Source organism: Brachycentrus maculatus, unplaced genomic scaffold (genome assembly GCF_059751285.1).
Source record: "Brachycentrus maculatus isolate JH-2025_06_01 unplaced genomic scaffold, ASM5975128v1 h1tg000010l, whole genome shotgun sequence".
In the NCBI taxonomy this organism is placed as follows: Eukaryota; Metazoa; Arthropoda; class Insecta; order Trichoptera; family Brachycentridae; genus Brachycentrus; species Brachycentrus maculatus.
The window spans coordinates 1,338,965-1,358,894 of NW_028280764.1; the positions used below are offsets into that span (position 1 = coordinate 1,338,965).

The 19,930-nt window shown below is 31.3% G+C and overlaps 1 protein-coding gene across 2 annotated transcripts in view; it reads right to left on the reverse strand.

Annotated features, from left to right (window-relative positions):
* Positions 1-6,546: 6,546 nt before the first annotated feature.
* Positions 6,547-19,930, reverse strand: part of LOC148313544 (uncharacterized) — an 82,295-nt gene continuing 68,911 nt past the window's right edge. Inside the window, exon 3 of one of the 2 annotated variants that reach the window (XM_088261654.1) lies at positions 6,547-9,746. In XM_088261654.1, coding sequence (XP_088117780.1) covers positions 9,720-9,746 — 27 coding nt within the window. In that variant the 3' untranslated portion in view covers positions 6,547-9,719. The remainder of the gene's footprint in view (positions 9,747-19,930) is intronic. The other variant, XM_088261647.1, reaches the window with a different exon arrangement.

Here is a 19,930-nt window from a genome sequence, read left to right on the forward strand (position 1 = left end):
TAGTGAAACTTGCGGAATACAGTAACTTATTACTGAAGATCCTTAAAATACATATATTTAATAAAAACAGTGACTTTGGTTTTATTGCAAACAAAATCTGTATTTAATTTAAAGATAAGAAATAAATATAAGAGAACTAATAAGATTTATCATCGCCTTAAAAGCCAAGGCGATAAGATTTTAAACTGTTATTAGAAGCTGCTAGGGTAATTTTGTTTAACTATGAGGTAGTTTTCAAAAAAGCACACCTCCGAAATTGCCAATTTATAGTAATTTTTATTATTTATAAATTTGCAGTTAATAGTAGGGAAGGAAAAAGATTAATTGATAACGAAACATTTTTTGATTCGTCACGATACAGATGACGTACAAAATGAATTGTTGACGATTCCGCATATGATTTAGCAATGAAGCTCTAGTAGTAGAGTCTTGCAAGTCGAATTCTTGAAGAAAAACTTAAAGCACAGTATGAAATATCCTCGAATCCATCGTTGCACAAGCCATAGAAAGTTAAAAAATACCCATAAAAAGCAAAGACAATAAATTAGTAATTTATTATTCTTCTTCCTGGCTCCAACTCATCTTATCGTCTTTGTAGACTATTGGGGTCAGCTCTCCTCGTCCTTATGTTGTAGGTCCTACGAACTTGATTCCTCTGCTTCACTTTGCTTGCCCCTGGAATCCCGAAAGCTGGCCCAATTCAATTGGTAATCTTCCTCTTCTTCCCCTATCCGCACCCAATGGTGCATAGGGAACTGCATTCCATAAACACAGTGATATTTTGATCGTTAACACATGAAGGAAAGGCGATCAGCCCTCCGCTTCAGGTTCCAGTCCAGGGTGATATTGAAAAAAATATATGAAAAATCACTTTAATTTATGTGCCCCCCCCGCCTTGGGAATCGAACCCGGGACTTCCAGAACGGTAGCCGAGCGTGCTGATCATTAAACGACGGAGGTGGATACCAATTAGAAATCCCGTGACAAAAATAAAAGAATTATCGATCTAAAAAACAACTGGCTGATAACTATATTATACAATACGTTCATTGTTTTTCTTTCATCGAAATATTTTAATGTAACGATAAATTGGCTGATTAAAAGCTTCTTAACATTTCGTTATGTGCAGCTGTTTTGGATCATTATAAACCGGTAGAAAACCACGATGAATCCGGATGTTTCAGCCATTGTAAATTGAAAACCCGTGTTATAGTTTTATGGTCCAATATAATCGAGCGCTTTAATTGAGCGACGAATTTACCGATCCCAGACGGATAACTATTATTTCGACGCTCGACTATTGAGTTCTGCAGCAATATCGTAAGCAAATATTTACCCGGAGTGAGTGCGGGCGACAGGCTGCTCAATACGGCTGGCTGTACCGGCCACGAACTATACAATAGAGTTAGTGAGCACTGATTACTCCCATCGGACAGCCGGCGCGCGAAAGTCTCTGAGATCAAAGGGATCAAACTGAACGCAATTTTGAAATACAGCTGGCATGATAATACCAAAAACTATCGAACATATATATATATATATATATATATATATATATATATATATATATATATATATATATATATATATATATATATATATATATATATATATATATATATATACACCGCAGGACAAAAAAATTTACGAGTTTACTTGCTACCGCACGCCTTGACTTTACTGAACTCTTTTTCTAAGAAATCCTTTATTGATACCTCTTTCTTTTGTTCAATAAATTAAAAACACTTTGTGTCACCTTTCTACAATATTTACATTTTAAAATGTCTCAACAATTTTGTTTTACCCGCGTTTGAGGGAACATAACACAACAATCATGGAAAGTGCAAAGCAAATGTCGATAGCGATAAAATCCAAAATAATCACACTGTCGCAACAAAACATATCTAATTGTAAAATATCTCGTCGAGTTGGGTATTCAGAAGGTGCAGTGAGGTTTTTATTTAAAAAATTCCAACAAACTGACTCCATAGAACGGAAAAAAGGAAGCGGATGGGGGCGCGCGACATCTGCCCGAGATGATCGATTAATAAAAAAAAATGTTATGCGCGATCGATTTTTAACGGCACTTAAAATACACGCAGAGGTGCAGTCTACTAGCTAATCAACATTTTCAGTAAAAACAGTGTTCAGGCGGCAGTTGGAGCATGGTTTCCAAGCACGAAGTCCCGCAAAGAAACCATTACTGACGAACAAAATGCAGAAGGCTAGACTGGATTGGGCGAAGGAGCACCAGAATTGGACCTTGGAGGATTGGCAAAATGTTATTTTCTCCGATGAATTAAAATTCAACCTTTTTGGTCCAGACGGCATAAAGATAGTTCGACGAAAACTTGGGGAAAAATACCATCCGTCGTGCGTCCCTCGAACCGTTAAACATTCACCCTACGTCATGATTTGGGGGTGCATGACAGCGTACGGTTTGGGACCTTTAAATTTTATACAGGGTACGATGAATGCCATCCAGTACAAAAAAGTGCTGAAAAACCATCTTATTCCAACAATCGAGGACATTACGCAGTATACCGCGGACCCGATTTTTCAGGACGATTTGGCGCCGTGCCATAGAGCCCGCACTGTGAGTACAAATATTTATTTTTTAATGCACTTTGTAGACCACTTGATAAATAATTTATTGTTTTTCTTACAGATCATTGAATACAAAGATAAAATTGGCTTAAAATCGTTGACGTGGCCCGGGAATAGTCCTGATTTGAACCCGATAGAAAATTTATGGGCGATTATGAAAAAAAAAGTTGGGAAAAAAAATAAAAAAACATTGAGGAATTAAAAAAAAACTTGATTCAAGTTTAGGAAGAAGAAATAACATCAGAAATTTAAGATTCGCTTTACGCTTCGTTAAATAATAGAATTTTACATGTTATAAAAAATAAAGGTGAATTCACTAAGTATTAAATATTTTTAAATGTTATAAATATGTTTAAATGTAAAATACCTTAATTTAAAATAAAGCGATTAGAACCTTCTTCTTAAATATGAATAAAAAAATTACATGTCTTTTATTACTCCATCACAAACACTCGACCATAAATGAACCGTTATGGGTCTCTTAGGTTCGGATAATCTGATACCTGGTATATAATGGCAATTTCTAAGTACAATTCATGAGTAAGATCTTTCATTTTAACCTTGAAGTAACGAGTAGTCATCACATATGTTAAACAATACAAAAAAAACTAATTAAATATCAAGAATAATTCATTATGTGTCAATTTTAGTTTTTTTGAGGACTCGTAATTTTTTTTGTCCAGGGGTGTATATATATATATATATAAATATATATATATATATATATATATAAATAATATATATATATATATATATATATATATATATATATATATATATATAAATATATATATATATTTATATATATATATATATATATTATATATATATATATATATATATATATATATATATATATTATATATATATATATATATATATATATATATATATATATATATATATATATATATATATATATATATATATATATATATATATATATAAATATAAATATGTATAAATAAATATATATATATACATATATATATATATATATATATATATATATATATATATATATATATATATATATATATATATATATATATATATATATATATATATATATATATATATATATATATATATATATATATATATATATATATATATATATATATATATATATATATATATATATATATATATATATATATATATATATATATATATATATATATATATATATATATATATATATAAACGTATTAACTAGAAAATAAGTAAGCATCACGCCGCTTCTTTGCAAGGGTAAGCAGAAAGTACGGCAAAACGATGTATGATAGATATTCGAATAGTGAAATAAGGAAGGAATGCAAAGCTGAGATAAGGATTATGGATAAAATTAAGAAAGGTGTGTGGGGATGGTTTGGACATGTGTAACTAATGAGTGCGAAAAGAACGGTAAAACTAATTTATGAGGCGAATGTTATAAAAGAAGGTACAGAGGATGACCGGGAAAAACTTAACGTGATCAGGTATGTCAAATACTTGAAAGTGGCCGGGTGAGGAGTCAAATAATCGGCGGGTACGTATGAGGAGATGCATGAATATGGGATAGGGAGTAGTGTGGCGTTCTATTCTCTCTGCCTACCCCTGCGGAGAAGCGGCGTGATGATAAATTAGTAAGTTAACATTTCTATAAATTAAGTGACGAAAACTAGCAATACATTGATGAAGATCTGGTAAAATGTTATTTATTTTTAAACAAACAATACAACAGTAAAAGGAAGCAGGAATAAATAAATAAATGACAATATTATATTACACAATTCGTTTGTGATCTGGTTGTTCCAAATACATAAATCTGAAAATATACGAAATTAATGTCTCGCATAGCCGTGGATAAAATGATGGTTTTCACGAAACCTTTATAGTATGCTTATATAAAACGAAAATTATTGTATTAAGTAGAAAAATATAAAATAGATCACCTAAACCAATTATTTACTGGAGGGTACTAAAGGGTTCTCAAGTGAGAATGTCGAGTAATTAAAATATAGAAAAGCTTTTGAAGTTAAAGCTTTTATGTTCAAAGTAAAGAAAATACCTTAAAGACATCAGAAAGTTGTGTTTTTGAGCTTTCTGAACACGCGTAAATGTAATTAAGTACAACTTAGATGTTTTATTGAATTTACGTTTAATACTGTGTTTTTTATCTACGTAAATAGTTTATTCGTCTTTTGAACAAGCCTCAGACAAATCAACTTATTCATTATAAAATCCTTATTGGAAAAAAATACGAAATAAACAAGGTAAGTATTAAAAAATATAACCCTTTGTTTTTTTTTCTTAAAATTTTGGACAGAGACCTCGAGGGGATACAAGCTCCACCGCGCACAATTCAGAAATTTAGACCTAAATAACAATGGCGATGGATATGTGCAAAGTTGCTAGTCAATGTGTGCTTTGGTGGCATTTCTGTGTTAATTGGCATTTGTGTGTTAAGGGTTTAAAGGTCGGTAACAAATCATACAATCATCAAAACACGAATTCCTATTCTGCTCCTATTACTTGAACATATAATAGCAGTTTGTCGATATAGCTCAATTAAGCAACAAGGAGTTCCACACCGAGAACTACTGGGTGTCAAAGGCAACATTCTAAAAATCCGTTCTCATCAAAATATCAAAATCCATCATTATTGCCAGTATTTTTTTTTTCAATTTATAAGTCCCTTTTTGTTTTTCGATGCGTTTGACAAAATAGCAATAAATATTATACAAATGAAAAAAAAACATAAAAACTGATTAAAATTTACAAAAAACTAAATGCCAATTCAATTAAAAGCAGACGGACTTTATGAAGGTCTCAAATCTTAATCGGATCAGGCATCAATCCTTACCTTTGTAGATAAATAGCAAACTAAGAATAATAAAAAAACTTATTATTTATAATTTCATACTTACGATCCTCAGAAGAGATAGTACTTAAACATTTTATACGGAAAGTTTTATAACTTTGATAGAAAAAATAAAGTATCCTTCAGTACTAAACCTTTATACATGTAATGTTTAATGTTGGTGGGTAAAAATCAACCCTTTGTGGTTCAGGTTTAGGTTCACTACAATACAAACAATGAAGGTATTATATTTCTGTTTCGATGTTAAACTTCGATGAGTTTTAATGGAAGGTTAAAAAAAGAGTGCCATCATCAAAAAACATGGGTTGTTTTATCTCAAGAGATTATAGGTACATAAATTATATGGCTGGAGATACAAGAGGATTTACCGCATGATATTTTTAATTTAAATAAATAAACTAACATAGAACGAAATATAAATTCAAAGGAAAACAAATGGGAAACAATTTTGGTGGATTTAAACAAATGACTTGATGTTTGTTTTTCATTATATGTAATATTTTGAATAATGTTATTGATTTAACAGACTTTACGAAAAGCACGTTTCGTTATTCTGCTCTAATTATTCTGTGGTCGACTCCCAATTAAAACAAATATACTTTATTTCTGTATAAATAGGAACTCTGGACTAGAACCAAAAATATAAGAATAAAATATAATATTCTATGTATTTCAAAAGTATTTCTCCTATTGACACGAAGTAAATGAACTCAACCTTACATTGGTCAGTCTTACGTTTTAAAACAACTTCAACTTTTGGAAAAATAAATAATTTTAATAGGTAGAATTGGTGAATGTTACACGTGTGTAAAGTGATCACTTAAACCAGCCTATGACGGTCGTAAGCCCCGTAAATGCCCAGACTTCCATATTCTTCTTCATCTTTGATGAGATGTCAAAAAATAATTTTAAAAAACATGGTATATCGATGGAAAATCGTTAATGTAACTTTAACTCTAGATTACAGGAAATTCGTAAAATTTACAAGAGGACTTCTAATCTGTGGGGAGCACATAGGCAATACATGTAAAGAATTTAGCGACAACTAGAATGTATTCAGTTTTTTTCCGATATTTTGTGTTCGTATTTTACATAAAGTTCTCAAAAAACACTTATTCTTAACTTATTTTTTAATGTAAATGTTTTTGGTTAAATGATTTGTTCTTATCGTCGAACATTTGACAATAGTCCCGCATTAAGGTACATTGAAACAAGTCCCTTGGTCTAGGGGTAAAAATTTTAAATTTTCATAAATAGCTTTAGAGAAACGACCAAATTTAGAGTTGAATGTATGTACATGTTAAAGATAAATATTAATATTGAGAATATAAACCATTGAATTGGCCAAGTAAGAATCTGTGTCATGCATGGATATGAATATGTCCACCCAAATTCCGCATTGCATCGGATCTCATATAAGCCATATTGAATAAAATATGTTCTCGAGTATGTAATATATGCGAGGGAAGATAACGTTTGCCATTATTGCCAAATTGGCGCCGTAACGAGAAGGCTAACGTAGACAAACTATCCCTTTGTTCTCAGCGCGTGTCCGGTTCCCGTTCCGAGAGTGCTAGACCCTTCACGGATCAAATCACAGCGGATCCGAATCACACCCTTTGCCCTAAATAGGTATCGAGTTTAAAAATGTACAAAATTAACTAAAACACTTGAGAAAATCTTATCTAAATTTTTCTCGAGTGCTATCGCACCCTTTATGGAGTGAAATAAAGATCCAAAGTCAGCACAGTGTTTATAAAACCACGTGTAGTCGGTTGATTTATTTATAAATACACGCTCATGTAGTCTATTGTCGTAAGTCTCTATCCGATTACATTAGAAAAGTATGTATCTGGCGCTAGAAAAATAAATATTCAAACCAATATTTTATAACATAGTCAGTTTTGAGTTTCAAAAATATTTTCTTCTGACCCTTATTCGCACCTTATTTGACCCTTATTTGCACCTTATTGACACTTATTTGCGGATATGAGTTAGAAAGTTTCATCCTCCCAATTTTAGCTAGATCTTTATATTTAATACATGAAGACATTTACTAAAGTATAAGACTTACGTGAAGGTAGTTCAGGGTGATATTAGAGACAGCAATTACTTATAGTTATTTTGACCTGGGAATCGAACCCAGAACCGAGACGTATATTATTGCTTATAATAAAAAAGGCACTAATAAAATGACAAATATGTCAATAAAGTGAGAAGTATGGTTGTCAAGATGTCATGATTAATGTTACGCGTATATAAAGTTACCAATTAAACCAGCCTATTCCAGGCCGTAAGCCTTGTAAATGCCAAAACTTCCATATCTTCTTTTCTTATTCCTTTTTCGTGTATTTTGAGATATAAATTAAAATTTTGATATAAATATTAGATACACCACGGAGATTTTAAAATGATCACAAAAATGTAGGATTTTTTTTTTACAAAAATTCGCAATTTTCATGTAAAATTTTTGCTTTTTCTGAATTGCGGGACGTCGCTTGGTGCTATGCGGAATATGGGTAAAATTATTGTGTTATGTCAAACCCTTGGAAACCCCAGATAACCCATGCCAAGCTCTGTTCTAAACGAGGGTGGGTGGAAGTGTTATGTCACTTAAAACTCCGTATAACCTATTCCAAATCCTGAATAAAACCGGTATTTATGTACGGAGAGAACAAAAAAAGGGGTAAAGGAACAGCCAACTATACTCATATTTAAGTATATTGTAAGTATAAATATGTCTCATATTACTTTTTGACATCTCAATGTAGATGAAGAAGAATATGGAAGTCTGGGGATTTACAGGGCTTACGACCGTCATAGGCTGGTTTAAGTGATCACTTTACACACGTGTAACATTCACCGATTCTACCCATGATCGACAACCAAACTACTCAAATTCTTAGAAGTTCTATATATTCATATGTATATGATCCAATTTCGAACCATTGTGCTTGAATCACTAGAAATTTACGAGAAACATCTATTGTGAGATGAAAGAAGCTTTTTACTAAGCAGAAGAAGTAAATATGTCTACTTCTATTATCTGGTGTTTGGCGGCAAGGAAAAAATAGCAATCGTAATAAAAAATTAAGAATAAAGTCTGATCAAAATTAGTCGATTAGAAGACAGTTTTCTTTTTAGAATAAGTTAAGAAAATTTGGTAGCATTACGTTATATTAATCGCCATTTCGTGTAACCCCTATGACGTTTATTTGACAACACGTGTTTGATTGTTAATATAATAGGAAGGCGATGGGACGGATGTTCACACGTCGTATGTTCCACGAGGCTTTGACGGCCGTACTGACGTTACTATCTAATTTACATATCACAGAGGAATCAGCACACAATCCCATATAATGGAGTCACATAGCGTACTGGCGCAGTATTCTAATTGCATCAAAGGAAGGATTTACTAAACCTTAGCATATTTCAATTTGATCAAAGATCGAGTATATCAAATATTAAGTATTTTCCATAAAATATAGAATTAATAAGGATGAAAGAGATTTAAAAAATACATGCTTAAAGTTTATACTTCGCTGTTTGAGCTGTTACCAATACTTTTTATAAAAAACACATTTTCATTGATTAAAAAGTTTTTTTTTTTAAAATATAAAATGATTATATCAAAAGTAGGTTGGTTACCTTTATTATAAACCGTGTTCATATATTATCTATGAGCAACATGTCGGCTACCCTTACAAGGGCTTTGATGTAATAGCTTATGTCTTAAATGCCATGTGAGAATAATAAAGATAAACTGTTCAAGAGTATTTTTTTTAAATTTTAAATGGTTAATTGTATAACAACCTTTTTTTACCAAACGATTTTTATAACAGCGCCCTGAAGAAAGTCCCTGCAAGAGTAAACAATTTTTTTTTCAAGTATCATATTTTGTAAGAACTATTTGAAAAAATCGCTTGAAAAAAAAGTTTGAAGATACTGTGAAGTACATATTTTATGATGTTTTCCCATTTAACCATGAAAAATAATTGTAATAAAAAAACTGATGAAAAAACTCAGAATGAGTTATTAAAAACTCAGAATGAGTAAAGTAAAGTATTTTTTTGGAAATAAATTTTACAAAGTATGTATTACAAAAATTCGCAAAAATATTTCTTGAGATGCCAGAATATACGAGTACTTACAAAGCTAAAGAACAAAACGATTATCGTCAAAAGTTCGAGCATAATTCTACATATTTAATAAAAATGAATTACCTTACAATTTTTTTTCAGTTCTATATTTTATGAAATCTGGAACAAACCTGAAATAGAAAAGAAAAGTACATTAAAAGTTAATTCACAAATGTGAAAAAAATGTTAAAAATATTCTCCATTTTAATCGTCAAGAATTGTGAAAAAGTTAACTTTAAGTGGCTATAATCACTCAGACTCATTGAAATTATAAATCAAAAGAGCGTTAATGTCGCCAAACTCGATGTTTTATTATGCTTTTGAAGTTATTTCGCCCAAGCTCGTAAAATAATAACGAGTTAGTTTTGATGTCTAGTGCCTTAACACAATGAATGAATAACGTCCATAGAAATGAAATACGGCAACTGAAAATAAAATAGTACTTTACCAATAAATTTACAGAAAGTTTTCTCATTTCTCTCGTAAGGGTAGCCAGAGAGACAAAAAATATTTAAAGAGTGTGTACGTTATATTACCGCGTTTTGTACCTTTGCGATTTGACAAGAGAGGATCAAATAACGTCCAAAAGGATAATAAACAATTTATTTACTTAAATCTAGAAGTTCATTAATTAAAAGGATTTTTTCTAAAACATAAAGTTTATTCATTAAGGAAAAAAAAACACAATGTACTTTGTAATTTTTTGAATAAAATAATTTTAAATTTCTGTCAGAGAATTTTCCACGTAAGTTGTTAGGAAAATGCTATACTAGACGCAATCCTAGAAGGAACACATATGGTCTCTCCAAACTTTTTTGAAAGACAGCCAATTAGAAAACTCGTTCAAACTTTCCTTGGTATAGTCATATTATTCGAAATTCATTTTCGTACTAAAAGATAATGTAACAATTTTCACATTTATCAAATAAACTCGCTTAGGCGTGCTTCAAATTACCACTACAGTTTTTTTTAAACTTATTCGATGTACGCGCAGAAATTCATTGGACAGAGTATACTCGTATGTAAAATTATTAAAAACTAATACAGGATAATATTTCAGAAAGAAAAGCTGTATTTTATTTTTGTTCACATATCAAACGTATTTATGAAGGTTTCATAGAAATATTACAGTATAAGGGAATTGAAAAACTTTAAATTATTGCTGTTTTAGCGTCAAGACGTATACATTCAGTGTCAAACCCTCGAAATAATAAAAATAGGACACAGGCAAAAAAAAAACTTCACGAAAACAATAAAAATAAATGTACCAGTTCAAATCCTTACTGTTTATAATATGTATATAATCATAATAAAATAAATATTTCTGTCACAGAAGTCTACTGAATTTTAAATTAACAAAAGAAAAGTAAAAACACTGCATTATGAATATTTTAAAGTCAATCCATTTTGAGCAAGTCCATTAGTTATTAAGTGAAAATATTTTCGCATGATTAATTTGATGGAAATGGATCAACAAAAGGTGGAAACATTCTCGGAATTAAAAATGACAAAAGGTAGGCGAAATCTTTCAAGTAAATTAATGAACAAAAATTTGTAAAAAAAAGTCTGACGAAGGGAAGAACGTTCGGTAGGTAAGTACATTTTCAATACATTAGGAATATTGCTAAATTCATGGCGTCAATATAATATATCGCTAACGTTTTGTATTTCAGGGTAAACAAAGAAAGCAGGCTAACGATAAATGAGGCGGGTTATATTAAAACTACGTTATCTACAAATTTTATTAAAACATAAAATGACAATATAAAGGTGAAGGAAGTGACATACTTGAGTGTCACGTTAAATCTCTGGAATTCAGCACATACCTTACTTGCGACCTGATTCAAATGTATTATATTTCCGCTAAGGTGGATCAAGAAACACGTTTCCACTATATGCTTATTACGAATCGTGCGCATGATAACACTTAAGCGAACTTTATTTTATAATAGAAAATCTGATTTCTAAACTTTTGCACGCACGTAATTAAAGTAAGTAGTTCCTATTTGTTTCAGTTGCAAGTCAACCCGCCATCTCCAATTACAAGTTTGTAGTTGACCGTTTGGGGAAACGAAGGGTAAGTATGTTATGTTGATACAAACGGAAAATGTTCCAACTTTCTAAATACACCGCAACATAATCCATTAATATAACATTTATAACTTTTTTTCTATTAATATGATTCAACGTTTTAAAGGGGTGAAGGTAAGCTTTAACATAACGAGGAACATGTGAGTTTTACAAAAGGGAGAAAAAGGTCAAAATTCAGAATTCAGTTGTTAATAAAAAAAACATTTAAGCTAAAAATACTTCTATACACTATAAACAACTCAAATGCATTTCACAAGTTAGTATTGTATAGAAATTACGAGTATTTTTCAGAAGCCCACATTACTTGGCAATTCATTTGTAATCGCCATTTGAAGTTAAATATTAAAACTTCTTTCAATCCACGAGCACCACTAAAGGTGTCAACATTTAATGCAGGTCATGTCATTGTCCTAATTATTTATATAGAATTTCAACCAGATACCTTTGTCTCGCTCCTTATTATCAAGAACAATCTAAATTATTGACATAACACGCAAAATACGATAAGTTTAAAAGCTATATTTAAAAAAAATTACTTCAAATTCAACCTAAAAGCAGATAAGATGACTTCTGAAACGATACGCTTGAACCAGGAAAAAATAGCAATGGCGTACGTGTTAGGGTAATGGATTCACAATAACTCCTAACCGCTACTGGTACGGAACTACGCCGAGGCGCGGCGTTGTTGTTACAAAAGAAACGCCTTCATGAAGATTGAATGTCACGAAGAGTGATTGTGCCTTTGCTGCGGAAACTACTGAAGAACTGGTAAATAACATAAAAAAATTGATATCAAAATACATAAAATTTGTGTTTATAATTATTAATAAACAATAGCTTAATAAGATGCAAGAGCTATTTAATTTATACGCGTTAAGGTGTTCTGCAAAAGCTGAAACGATAATTTGAACATTTTACGATAAGCGAAACAAAAGAATTGAATGAAAGTGTGATTTCAAGATAAAAAAGTGCACGTGGAATTGGTTTATAAAAATAAGGTTGATATATTCAATAAAACATTTAAAAATTAATAAAATAGTAAAGTATGGCTGAAAAAAAAGATTAAGTTTCAAAAGAAAAAAATGTTTCAATTAGACAAGTTTCAAAAAGACACTGACACGACCAGGAACAACTCATGCCCATAAATTTATGTACCCCGACTCACTGAGAAATTCAAACGAAAATATATGGCGAAACGCGTAAAAAATACTTTTATTCGTCGATTGATCTACTAACAATTCATGAAATAAATAAACTAAAAGAAAATATAAATAAAAATATTTCCTTCTACGAAAATATAATATTTTTTAAAGCAATCATAAAGATTTTCTTCAAGAGTATTTTAGTAATATGGAAAGGCTGGTATTTGATTTCTGATATCGTGATTCAATGCCCGTCAATTTCACGATATTTTTCATTTCAATGCAATCATTTTGTGGCTGTGAATTCAATACCCGACAAGAAAAAACAGTTATTCCTTCGCTATAAGTGATTTTGTCTACCTCCATAGCGCAGTGGTCAGCGCGTTTGGCTACTGTGCTGGAGGTCCCGTGTTCGATTCCCGGGGGGGTCAAGGCCGATTTTCACTCTCATATTTATTTAATATCACCCTGGACTGGTACGAGAAGCGCAGGGCCGATCACCTTGCCTTCGTGCAATTAACGATCGAGATAACACTGCGTCGCTACGATGCAGTGCCCTATGCACCATTGGGTGCGGATAAGGGTTAGGAGAAGAAGAAGAATAAGTGATCAAAATCATCACCAAGTTATTTCACTTCAAATTTATTATTTAATTTCGAGGAGTGAAATCACCATAGTAATGTTTTTTTATCAAAAAAATATACATAAAACGAACTCAAAAATAGGTGCTTTGCTCTAGTATTAGATTAACATAACTCGATAAAACGTATATTGAAAAGACAATTAATAATAAAGGAATTGTAGGACAATTTGTATGAATGAATAAAAATATTTTGTGTGCTTGTAGAAATTTATTCATAAGTATATGTATTGTAGCTTAAATTAAGTGATATTTAAATAAAATGGTCTAAGTTCAAAGTAATGAAACATTTACGTTGAGTTAAAATGCGGACGAAACTGTGAATAATATACATATACGAAACGAAACTAATTTGCGAGGTGCAGTGCTCTATTACGGGGTGGTTCAGGTTACACAGTAGCTAACCCATCTCCTTTGCCACAAGGTCCCGAACGAGGTGAGTTAGGATTACGACAGTGTAACTAGTAACTACCAATCGTCCATGTGTTACGGCTACTAATACCTGATAATGAAATAATGGTTTCTTAAGAGAGCAAGAAAATACAATTATATTTTGGTTATAAAACAACAAAAAATCTTCAGTTAAAAATATATTGACGATACTATGAATTATAAGGCGAAACAACTATCACTTAGCCCTTAATTTGCTTAATTAAGATATCAAAAAGATTATTAAAAATATTTTATAAGACTTTTTGTCGATTTGTGGTTTGAAAATATGGAAGGTCTTGAAGGTATTGACGCAGTGTTATCTTGATCGTTACTTACATGAAGGCAAATTGATCAGTCCTGCGCATCAGAGACCAGTCCAGGGTAATATTAAATAAATATTAGAGCATAATTTAAATTTGAATCACTAACTTTGTGATTTTCCATTTTATAATTAAAATATAATTTTGTTTTAAAATCACTATAAATATTTTATTTTAACATAATTATAGTGTCCGGTAGACATGAAATCGGTAGACATTAAAATTATGTTACAATAAAATATTTATAGTGATTTTAAAACAAAGTTAAACTTTAATTTTATAATATTAGAGTGTTTAATCACCAATACTTTTGGTTGGTTGGAAGATACTGCTTTTTAGCAATAAGCCCGCCAATGTACATATTTTTTTCTGTACATGAAGGTAAATTAAATATTTATTTACATCCGGGAATCGAACCCGGGATCTCCAGCATGGTGCCTTGCACCACGGAGGCGGTGAAACGGATACTCAACCTGTAATAGTAATTGTTCGCGGAGTGTATTGCAACTCTAAACTGTGTAATTCTTAAATATTTTACAGCAATAAATCGGATGAATGAAATGCACGAGAAAGTTCAGCAACAATAAAATTCCCGATGCGGCTACTGCAAATTAAATGAGTGGTGAGTTTCGTATTGCGGAGAGGGAGCATTATTATTGCTTGAGGCTTTACACCTGGTCATTTCCTTGGCGAGCTTCCAGCACACGGACCGAGACCGTGAACAAAACATAACGTTCATACTACAGATTTGTACACAACGTACACCTACCACTGACGGCTTGACAGATTCACAGTGTCAAAACAACAAATATATAACATAGCTTAAAAACTTCAAAATCACGATTCGGTTATAATAAGCCTCGTTTAATTCTAATAAATTTCTAAATACAATAATAATGTTTGATTCCAAAGAGTAATAAAATACTTTAATTTCATCTGTCATATCATTATCTTGTCTCAAAAAGTGCCCTTGAGGTAGTCTTAAAATAGCGCTCTGCAAATTATCCAAAATTATTGTTATTTCTATTCCTATAAAATTTTCCTACAAATAAACTTCGACTTATTCTCCAAGTAATATGACACATTTTCATATCACACATTTTCATATCAGACACATTGAAGCAACCCCTTTTTTTATATGAAAGTTCGTATCAGAGTAGGGTAGAGGTTACCTGTGTTGTTAGTTAGGGCAAATGCCCTTGGGAGAACCGCGCAGCAAAACACCGCATCGCAAAAATGTATAATTTTCTTGCACTCGTTTATTAGGTAGCAACTAGCGACGCTAACAACCGCTAGTAACTTGTCGACGGAACAAGGTGGGTGGTACTGGCAAAATATGCCATGCCAGAATAATTGTATTAAAACGTTTCTACTCCTCCTACCTTCCGACGACGTGAAAACATCGAGAAATGTACATATTTTATATCTATGCATATTTTAGAGACAACGGTAAAAACTTCCGTTTATAAAATTGTATTATAAAATCATTTTCACGGTTAATTTGGGTTATAAAATTCATTGAATGTAGATGTAAAATTATTAGCCTGTGCGGAACATCTACTTACAACAAAGACATGTTCATATCTATTTTTATTACATCAAATGCCACTACGACTTTACAAAATGACTTTGTAAAACTTATCGAAGTTTTTCATATTTCATTTTGTTTTGTTTAATTTTTAAAAACGTCCTGTGGCGACGGAAAAAATTCTACACCCAACATTGGCTAGAACTTTGAGGTGAATGCACAGGTGTACGTTGTCTTCCATGAAATTAATCTTGCGGAGAAGAAAGTGTGTACAGTTACCTAGACAACGATAATAATATTAAAGGTGTCGGAAAATCTCATTTTGTCGCTAGCGCGCGCTTCGTAAAACCCGCCCAATAATTGTTTACGTTGGTACTATCATTATTCATTCTAAGGTCATTAAAATCTTCACGACTTTAGGTATGTACTGTTATCTTGTGGCCGTTGAGAATACAACAAAAACAACACGATAAACCTCGAAAACAACAAAAATTGTATACACGGGGCGCCGACAAAGTAAACACCGCTAAATAAAATATTTTTTTCACTCGGGTTTTTGTCTAAGGGTACTGATTCAACATTTTTGCGTCCGTGCAAAAGGTTTCTTTTTCATGTGTTTTTAGTTAAATAAATTTCGGTCTTAAACATTAATTGATAAGTTAACATTTACCTACACTTTGCCTCTTTTTATGTATCACCACTAAAATCTACGTTACAATCTACGTTAAATTTTACGTTATTTATGATTTATATGTTGATTTCCTTGATATGAAAAATCTCCAGCCAGTAATTATATAACAGGTTTCCAACCTTTGGGTTGCGAATACAGCCACGAAAGATTTTTTGCGGGTCTGCGAAACTGTTGTTTAGCTTAACGTATTTGTTGCAAAAATGTTGTGTCAAATCGTTATTTATCACCATATCCTAAAGGCCTCTATCTTCAATATATATATATTTCTGGATTTCAAAGCCATGAAACAATTGATATTTAACATGACGCTACATGACTCCTGTGGAGTACCTTATCCATCACGACATGTAAATAAGCTAAGAGGAGATTTAGAAATAGAACATAAAAGCATAAAAAATCGCAAAGATATGCAACAATGAAAATAAAATAAAAGGTAAAACCCAAGACACAATGTGCGGAATGGTAACCAACAATTTAATGGCTGTCATTACTCAGTGCCTTAACTTTACTATCCTGATTATGCCTTTGTAATGTGAATTTACGATCACCGCGGGGGGAGGTGGGTAACACGTGTCACTTTACTAATTGTACAATAAAACAGAAGTAATTATGTACCAGACTACTTGTGTAATATATCCGTTTTGAAATAATAATAACATTAATCGACGCTAACAATTACAAGGTACGTACAGCCTTCTGAGAAATATTTATTACGAACAAGGGCTCGGCTTACTTTATTATGTATGCGAGCACTTTGCTTGAAACATAATTAGAGTAATAAATTACGAAAGCGGTTATTTTCAATAAACATATGCATTTGCTTATAAGTCTTACTAGGGTATAATTGAATACAAAATCAAAACTTCATTATAATATGTCAATTTTTGCTCGCCTCCAAAGTATAAAGGTTAGAAACTTTTGCTACCATACGCGAGGAACTGGAATCGATTCCCAACATTTACATAACTACTATAGGTTATTTTACACTCCAATATTTGATGTATTGTTAGACTTACTAGTACATTTAGAACAGTTTCCTTACTACGCATTATGTAGTTCGAATGAGGTACAAAGAAGAAACAAAAAAGAAAAGCAGTATTTGATTGGTCATTAAAAATAAAAATAAACAACATTTTGAGTGTGTCCAAAAACTTGTTCACAAAATCTGGATTATCTCCAATAACAGGAGTTATATTAATATTTTTTTATATAAGAGTTAATATAAGAGTTTCTGCTTAGTAAAAAGCTACTTTACATCTCACCAATAGATGTCCCTTTTGAAGTTCTGGTGATTCAAGAACAAGGTTTCTTAATTTGTTCATATATATAGAACTTCCAAGAATTTGACTAGTGTGGTTATAATAATGGGTAGAATTGGTGAATGTTACACGTGTGTAAAGTGATCACTTAAACCAGCCTATGACAATCGTCAGCTCCGTAAATGCCCAGACTTCCATATTCTTCTTCATTTTTGATGAGATGTCAAAAAATAATATAAAAATAAAACACTTATATTATACCACTTAATGAGTTTTACTTCATTACATTAGAATAAAACTTATTAAGTGGTATTATACAAGGGTTTTATTTTTTATTTTTAATAATTTAATGTTAAATGTTACAGAAAGTTATTGCCGATTCAATAAATAATATAGTATTTTAGTTAATATTCTTTCAACTATCAAGGGGGAAATTTAAAATTCCGACATGACATAATAATTCCGATAGCACAAAATCCCGACGTTTCAATTATAATTCTGTAAACATAAAATCCTAATAAAGATATTCCACAGAGATGAAGTGAATGTTTTTAGGCATTTAGATGGCTTATGACCATAATCAAATGCCTGACATTTTAAATTCCAACAGATTAAAACCTGAATATCAGACTTGGACAGGAATTAATATTTCGTGAGAAGTACTTAACATTGGAAATTTCATAATATTTTTATTATAAATGGTTTAAACTTATTATCGTAGTAATAGATGATACTTTTTGGGTTAAACATTGAATTATTACATCTGACTGACGTTTCGACCTACATTACAGGGGTCTTATTCAGGGTGCTGTATGATATATTATGGACTTTAAATATGATATATAACAGTTTGCTGGTACTAGATTAGAATAAATATCACAGCACCCTTAAGAAGACGTCTGCTTATAGTAATAATTTATAATACACGACTTAGCCAAAAAAATCTTAAATATGACCGAAAATTCTACGTTCAAGGGAACTCGAAAACACAATTCAGAAACGATCGGCTGCGCGAGAAGCCAGACGTGTCTACACGCACAATTTTTTTTTTAGAATATATTTACATCGAAAAATGCTTTTATATTTTTTTCAACTCTTTTACCCTTACATTTCAATAAGTCTTCTCAAAACCATATATTTATTTCGAAGTAAAGCTTATATTTTAACAGTGTTTAAAAAAAAAATAACTTCATTAATTGATTTGACAGTCACTTTGTGGTAAAATCTATCCATTTTTAATTAATGTTTTACTTAGTAAATACCACTATTTCATAAAATCTACTGTGACACGTGTTTCGATGCATTCCGCATCATACGGTGTTTGAAAATGATGCGGAACGCATCGAAACACGTGTCACAGTAGATTTTAAGAAATAGTGGTATTTACTAAGTAAAACATTAATTTAAAAAAATATATAACGTTAAATGTTACCCGGGTTTAAAGAAAATTAAGTGGTGGGCTATCGAATATCCCGCCTTAATATGTGTATCAGCACTATTGGTGAATTATTTTAATGTATGTAGGCACTGCCCGTATTTATCATCGGATGGTTTTCAGTGTCGGAAGAAGCGGTTTTCAGCATGATAAAGTTACCGTTCACCCGGAAATGCAGAGGCCAGCAATGGACTATTACACACTGAAGCCCTTAACAAGCTCTATTTGGTGTCAAGTGGATTAATGCGCACAACAGGCAAGGCACATCGGCTATATTTTGGAAACCACAATGTTATCAAAATGATTTCTGAATCATGGAATATTTCAGCATTGTTTATGCGTTGTTTATTCAAACAAATATAAGTGATTTTTTCACTGTAACATTTATTCAATATTACCCTGGACTGGTACCTGAAGCGGAGGGCTGATCACCTTTCCTTAATGTGTAAACGATTAAGATAACTCTGCGTTTATATGACGCAGTGCCCTATGCACCATTGGGGTGCGGATAAGGGTTTTATATATTATCCAGACATTATGATGGAATTATACGTGACCATAATAAAAAAAACTCGTTGAGTGGTTATTATATATACTATTATTATTAACATTTTTGTAAAAAAAAAATCAAAATCAAAATTAAAATTATACTTGACTATAATAAAAAACTCGGTGAGTGGTTATATACTAATATAATAAAATAAATAAGTAAAAAAAAACTGTTGAATATTTAATTACTAGTTTTTCACGATACAAAAAAAAACAACAAAAAAAAGT